Source organism: Vicia villosa, unplaced genomic scaffold, assembly GCF_029867415.1.
Source record: "Vicia villosa cultivar HV-30 ecotype Madison, WI unplaced genomic scaffold, Vvil1.0 ctg.001801F_1_1, whole genome shotgun sequence".
Classification (NCBI taxonomy): Eukaryota; Viridiplantae; Streptophyta; class Magnoliopsida; order Fabales; family Fabaceae; genus Vicia; species Vicia villosa.
Window position 1 is genome coordinate 321,021 of NW_026705734.1, and position 8,015 is coordinate 329,035.

The following is an 8,015-nucleotide window of genomic DNA, read 5'->3' on the forward strand; positions in this document are numbered from 1 at the left end:
TTTTCTGGGGACAGAATGGAACCCTAAGATGAGTATGGATCAATGATTTTACTACCTAATCCATTGTGGAAACAAACGTCAATGGTACTTTAGAGTCAAGTCATAGAGTCACGTTGTTGAAGAATCAATTTCATTTTTGGAAAATTTATCTCATTCTCCTACACACTTATCCTCCTACTACAATAATTTTAAAAATATTTAAAATTTACCCTTTTTTTAATTTGATTTTTATTTTTTATCATTTATGTGAGACATCCAAAATTGATAATTGTGTAATCCCACTCATGTGAACCGGATAATTTACACAGTAGAATTTCGATATGTTAAGATTCTAAATCAGATAACTTTGCTAAATTAATTCCGATTCACTTTTTGCACATACAGGATAACTTACACCGCAAAATTTCAATATATTTAGGTTCTAAATTGGATAATTTTGCTAAATTAATTCCGGCACTCACTTTTTTTCACACACCGGATAACTTACTGCAAAATTTTGATATGTTAAGGTTAGATAACTTTGCTAAATTAATTACAGTTCACTTTTTGTATACATAGGATAACTTGCTTTGTAGAAATCCGGTTCACAATTTTTAACCGGATAACTTCTCTCTGTATTATCCGGTTCGTTATACTATTAACTAAAAAACATTCATCCATGTTTTTCGGTGATGATTTATTTATCAACCGGATTTCTTTATTTATCAAAATTAGGTCAACACCAGCCATGACTTACCAGATAGATTTGTAGGTCATTCACTTGTAGATCGACTAAATGCAAATGAACAACATTATATTGTTGATTTAACAAAACATCATGTTCCACCAAGACACATACTTTTGTCATTGCAAGAGCGAATTCCGAAAAATGCCACTCGGATCACGCAAATGTATAAACATAATAGTAAATTACATGAAGACATAAAGGGTCCTAGAACGGAAATGCAACCTTTCAAATGCACGTGCTGCATATGATCTGTTATGTGAAACAATCACATGTCATAGCACATGTAATGCCTTAACATAAACACTAACATCAAAGCATGAAAATGAGATCATATTATAGTCTACAATTTTAATGAAATCTATACATTACATAGCACATAACTTGGTATTATGACTATAAGCATCACAATGGGGAATGCTTGATTACATAGAAGCCTATACATGAATCTTACACAATACACATACCACAAAAGATTACAAAACAACTAAAAAAAAATTGTCAAAAGATAACTGTTTGAAGTTGTCTAGGTGGACATGTTGGAAAAAATGATCCACCTTGTTTTATGGTTTAGGTTCATTCTACTTTGTTTTGATGATTTGAGGCATGAATTGCATGCCTCTCCAATATAAGCACTTTGCACTTTCAAATTTTCATCATCAAGATATTATGTTCCTGGTAAATTGCTGGCAGTGCTAGAAAGAATTATGAAGGCACAAACAACTGAGAGTGAGAAGACTGATAACCAAGTGTTTTCTGTGTACATTTCCATTGCGTCGGTGAAGGAGAACCGTGCGCGATTTTCGGCCCAGTTTCTAAGTCGGTCTGCTTCGGCTGCGTATAATGCTTTTCCCTGAAATATATATGCATGTGTTAGAACAGTAATCCAGTTAAAACGTATGGTGCGTAACAACCATTACATACCTCATCATCAAACCAGCGGCCACGCCGTAACCAAGCAGTGACCAAGGCAAGTAAGATTCTTGGAGGAGTCAAGTAACTGATGGCCTTGCCTGTTCCCTTAACAACTCGCATCCGCGGAACTAGCGTTCTAGCAACGGTTTCAGGAAGCTCGCATATAATGTTAAACATTTGCTTGTTTTGAACAGTCGAACCACTGTGAGACAAACACAAACACAAGAATGCTATTCGCTATGAGCCCAATCAGACAGAAAAGGAAGTTTTCTTCGGAAAGCGATTCATGCAAAACAACAAAACAAGTATGCAAATGGAGAAGTACCTTAAAAGAAGTTCTGTGAGAACCATGCCTGGAGATGCTGTATGGACACCTACTTTCGATCGCTTGCACTCTTTCAATAGTGATCCATGAAATTGCCTTAGACCACACTTTGTTGAACCATAGCTACACATCAAATGAAAAAGTGCATGAGCCCTAAAGTCGAAAAAAGCTCGGTGACATTATTAATATCCTCCCATAAGATAAGAAACTACTGTTCTCAAGAGAATAACTCACACAGCTGTCAGAGGTGTGCTAGAACCTCCGGAACCTGCACCGTCCATATTAAATATGTGCCCTGGCTTGGCTTGGTTTCTCATAATACGCATGGCTTCTCGGGTACAAAGGATAGAACCGACCAAATTTGTTGACACAATCTACAGAAATAGCAACTTTTCTCGTTAAGGATGAAGATGGAAAAATGATTATTCATGAAAAGAACTTTTACAACGTCTCATTCTTAGACTAATGAAAGACAATTGAACTTAACGAGCTTTTATTTTAACAAAATAAAAAGAAATTATTCATTAACAAATGTACCTGTTTAATATCTTCATCACTAAATTGAAGCAAGGGTCTAAAACCTTTATTGGTTCCAGCATTGTTTATCTGTTAAGTAGGTTCAATAAAAAACAATACTAAAGATTAGATTATGATTTATGACCAGACTTTGAAACCTTTATCGGTATCAAACATGTGTTAGTGTTGTCTCCAGTGTTGGTGTTCGTGCATCATAAGGTGCTAAAAGCTATCTTAATGATGCTCAACAGTACAAACTGCGATACTTACCCAAATGTCAATATATCCGAACTCATTAAGTGCAAAGTTTGCCAATCTTTGAACATCATTAGTCTCGCAAACATCACAAGCAATGCCTACTACTTTTGCTTGTGAAAGCTTCGTCAAAGATGAGCCAACTGCATTGGCAATGCCTTCCTTTAGGTTTTCCTCAAGCTCTTTGACAGTTGCTTGCACCGACTCGGGGCTGCCTTCACAAAATTCAAGAGTGTAAGCAACAAAATACATCATTTGATTTTATCTTTATAAAATGTTTTCAAAGTTTATAATACCACCTTCGAGATGTAACTATTACACGATCTCCCGAAAGTAGAAACTCCCGCGCCAAGGCTTTACCTAATCCCCGTGTACTGCACAAACAATATAAAGATGCAACAAACATTGTTATGAAAGAAAATTTTAGATGTTATCAAACTAGACTTTAATTGGCATGCACTGTCAGTGTAAAATGATTTTCCGCATGGATCCATCACAACTCATCACCGCGTTGATAATTGTGTATATTGAATGCACTGCATAGGCTTATTCAATAGCAAAAAAATGATGGAAATGAATTTCTAGAATAATAGCATTGAGTTGATGTACCTTCCGGTTATGACAACATTTCGTGGACCTTCGCGACAATAATCATCCAACACCCAATTAGCACCTATCATTGTCCCAATGATAACTCCTCCAAGCCAACTATACCATATCAGTGCATCCATCTGACTATCTCCACCTTCACAAATTTTACAAAAATATTAATTCCATATCCATATAACTATAAGTGCAAATATTTTCATTTTCACTTTTTTTTTGTCTACAGACGAGGTGGTAATAACCACTAGAAACTCACACACACAACAGTGAATATCAAGGTTCGAACCCTGATGATAAGGTCCAATCGGTCAATATCAGCTTCGGCCAGTTGAACTAGGATTTGCAAACTTCATATACACATTTTTAATTAAGAAAGTTAACTAACCTGACATCTGAAATCCAATTGCAAGGATGACACCAGTGCTCATCATGGTCACAATATATCTTCCAATTTGAATAGCAATCTTGTTTTCACAAACAGATAAACACATAGTTAAAAATTCAACATTCAACACAACACAAGATGATAAAAAAGAAAATAACACAACAAGGGCTATTTGAATTGACTTAATTGAACTTATCTAGAGCTTAACTAGAGCTTATCTAGACAAGATAAGCACTTATTGGTTTCAACTTTCAACTTATTTCCTAAACTGTTTTCAACTTATTTCACTATAAATTATATGACAAAAGATTGAATCTTTAATATCTATTGTAGAAACAACTTATATATAAGCACTTAAGTAAACTATTATCCAAACAGATTCAAGATTAATAGAACAAAACAAACATAAAAAAACTCACCTTAGATAGAACCTCATCAACCCTAACAACAGCTTGACGATACTCATCCTCATCCAACTTATAACTCCTCATGGACTTCCCCAACAAAACATTCCTGAAAGAACTCCAAAACCCATTTTTCCTTTCAACTTTCACTTCATTTTTCTTCAAATTTCTAAACTTTCTGTCACCACCATCTTCACTCTTGAAAGCCCTACACTTCTTCAAAGACAACCCATCAAAATTATGGCCAAAACCAAACACCCCAGATGAAGAATTACTACCAAATCCCTTTCTAAGCTTGTGCTGGTTCAGATGAAGAATTACTACCAAATCCCTTTCTACGGTGCATTCGCCCGTTTGACTTCAGTGGTGAAGTCACTGCAATTGACCAATAGAATTAAAGCCCTAATCAACCCTAATTAATTCTAAGTTAATTTAAGCCACATCAGCTCTATGGTAAAAATAACTTTACTGTGGGACCCATTTTTAAAAAAAACTTTTGATTATTGCATATAAGTCCCCATTCATTTAATAATATCTTACAAATTAAAATTAAAATTAACTTTTATTAGATTACAATTTTTTTTAAACTCATATTATCGTTCTTCTTCTTCATCCTTCACCCTTCTCCCAACTTTCCTTCAAAACCCTAAATCCCTAAATTCCATCCATATGTTCTTCTTCTGCAACCTTCTCCCAAATTGGACATACTCCGTAATTCTTCAAATCATATCTTCTTCTATCTTCTTCCACTTTCGATTTTTGTTTACTCTCTCTGCGAACCTGCGAACAGATGAACATGACTTCGACCTCTTCGGCGCCAACGAAATCATATTCTCAAGGTTGGTGAAGACAATGAGATCGATAAATATGGACGAAAGATGAAGCTGCTGAACCTGAAGGTGAAGGATGGGACACTCCCACCCATTTTTTAACCGTGTTCATGTTTGATGTTGAGCTTTCAGAGTAAATTTGCGTGTAATTCAGATCTGGTTATTTTTTCAGCAGATCATCTATGGTACAAAGCACAATGATTCCATGTTGTAGCCTCCTTTGACAGGTTCATATCGATCCAATATGTATATTTTCCAATTCTATGTGATTGTGGATTAGATGTGTATTTATGTAATTAATGAACTCTGAAATGGAATTGAATTATCCAGAAATTGTGTAGTTGTGGATTAGGGATTGTATTTTATCATATGCATGATTTCTGAATTTGCATTTGAATTGAATTTTGAGGAAGTTAAATAAGATTTCACATATCTGATACATATGTTTATCTTATGGTTTGAGGACACATTTAAATGGATATGCTCCTCCATTGGGCTGTTGATTTTTTTGTTATTTGTTACCCTGTTTGATGCAGGTTTTATTAGCCTTATTGGCTTTGTGGTGAGCTTCTGTCTATGATGGTTAAGCATGCTGCTTCTGTCATAGATGGTTAAGAATTACGTGGATTCTGCCCTATGGTGGTTAAGCATTATGCCCTTTGTTGGCTTTATTGATCTTTGCTTCTGTTAAATAGTTAAGCCTCGAATTATTGCCTTACAAGACATATTTGTCAATCTGAATGTAAAGAAGAATAAATTATCCATAATATAAACATTATTACAGCATGAGTTAACCATCCAAAACATATATCGAAAACCAAAAATATAATTGCCTAAAACTTGCTCTGAAATATTAACTTTTTTCTTGCTTTCAGGGGTTTGTTTCGACTGTAAGACATATGCGCTCATTCATTCCTGCCATTTATGACATAGCAGTGGCTGACCCTAAAAGTACTCCTGCTCCTACAATGATAAGACTCTTAAATAGGAAACCTTCTGTGGTAAGCTCATTTAATTAAAGTTTCAGTAATACATTTATTTTCATAATCCTAATCATCTAATTGAAATCCTATGTATGCCATGAAATTAGAAAATGATAAAAAACATTACTTAAGGCAAAGTATCCGAAACAAACAATGGTGTTACAGATATTGATATTCCACCAGACCTGTTGATTACAGAATTTAAGGACCCAATCGTAGCAATAGTTAATTCTACATATCCGGAATTTACGAGCAACTCTTGCTTCTACATTGGAGGTTGTTGACAAAATATCTAAATCATATTCTTGATTTAATGGCAGGTATACATGATTCAGTTTTTATATTCATTTGAACTAACTATTTAAATTCCCAATACAGGAGACGTGCGTGATTATTTCAGCGCAATTCTGTTGATAAGTCGGAATTCTACGATGTAACATTGGTTGACATCCTCACCCCAGAATTTCTCAGTTCACTGCAAACATCAGGATTACCTAACCATCATATAAAACTAAAGGTTGGGACACCAATTATGGTCATGAGAAACATCAACCAGTATGAAGGCTTATGTAATGGAACAAGGTTGATAATAACAAAGTTGGGTGGTGTGATTTAAACTATGTGATTTTTATTCTGGTGGTAAAATTACTCTTGGTTGGGTGGAGATAGAAGTTGAGTGTTGAGCCTTTGTTGCCTTTTATATGTGTACCAGTATGTAAACTTGTAACAGGAAACCTGTTTGAAGATTTGGAGCATTTATTTTTTAAGTGTGATGTTTCGTTAAGAGTATGGAGTCGCATTTTCTCATGGCTGGAAATAGATTTGGGAGAGGAATATGTAGGGGAAAGCCACTTTAATCATTTCTGTATGGCTTTGGATGGGAAAATTAAGAGGAGGAATATGGCTATGATGTGGCTAGCAGTGCTATGGTCCATTTGGATTACAAGGAACTGTGTTATTTTTGACAGCAGCAGCTGCATTCTTGAAGATTTAGTGTTGAATGTTAAGGTTGTGTCTTGGAATTGGATGGCTTTTAGCAATAAGGGGAAGCATGTCACAAATCTATACAATTGGATGCATTCTCCTCTAGATTTCTTGAACAATGTTTAAAGCAATGATAATTTGGTTCCTATTGTATTGGGTTGAGTACCCCTAGTACTCGATTTAATATATATTTTGCTTATCAAAAAAAAAATGGCATGTCTTATGCTGTGTTATTATAAATATATTTCTTTAGCCTTTACAATAAAAAAAAGTTCATGATGAACATGCAAAGTTCAAATCAATAACTACAAATGTAGTTGACAAGGAAATCTTCACCAATATAAATGTAGCCTGATATTAATGAAAATAATTTCAGCCACAAACACTTTATTTGAAAAATATTATGTTGATTTCTTTTATATTTTTAAACCAATCCTTAAATATTTACTTATAACTGACCATTCAAAACATAACACCCAACTACAATGACTATTGTGAATCACACCTCAAAATAACAACACTGACATACTTAATACCATAATTTAAAACAAAAACATCATATAACATAAAAACATTTATATTACACAAAATAACATAAAAACAAAAACACCCATTGTCAAGAGAAACTGTTTTCAACATGTTCACACACACAAATACAACTGATATTTTGATATACATTCATGTCTTTGACTTAAATAAAAACACAATCATCAAGCTCTTGATCTGTTGACGACTGACACAGCAACCAATTGTGTTCCAGATGTAATAGCCGGGCTTGGTTTGTCACACATTACAAATCTAAGACGATCACCATCCTGAATGCGGCATTCCTTCACAAAATCAGACCACCCATCGTAAATGAACCTCTCAACAAAATACTTCCTCTTAGCATAATGGAGTTCACATTTGAAGACCTTTTTCAAATCTGAATCCCTGAACAAAACACGCGTATAATGCTTGTCCAGGCAACCGCGGATAACTTTTTGCGGGAATTGCTGCACATAAACATAAAACGCCACAAACTATAATTACAACTGTCAAAATAAAAACAACAAAAATATCCAACATTCAATGCGTATATTTTTATA

The 8,015-nt window shown here is 34.5% G+C and overlaps 1 protein-coding gene across 1 annotated transcript; it reads right to left on the reverse strand.

The window, feature by feature from the left end:
* Positions 1–1,044: 1,044 nt before the first annotated feature.
* LOC131636674 (probable chlorophyll(ide) b reductase NYC1, chloroplastic) lies at positions 1,045–5,055 on the reverse strand. The gene is made up of 11 exons (XM_058907286.1): positions 5,024–5,055; positions 4,146–4,488; positions 3,727–3,805; positions 3,345–3,480; positions 3,035–3,109; positions 2,751–2,946; positions 2,502–2,570; positions 2,199–2,338; positions 1,965–2,087; positions 1,649–1,841; positions 1,045–1,577 (listed from the first exon to the last, which is right to left on the reverse strand). Exons 1-11 carry the CDS (start codon positions 5,053–5,055, stop codon positions 1,392–1,394), a joined length of 1,572 nt encoding a protein of 523 aa, XP_058763269.1. The 3' UTR covers positions 1,045–1,391.
* Between the last annotated feature and the right edge of the window lie 2,960 nt (positions 5,056–8,015).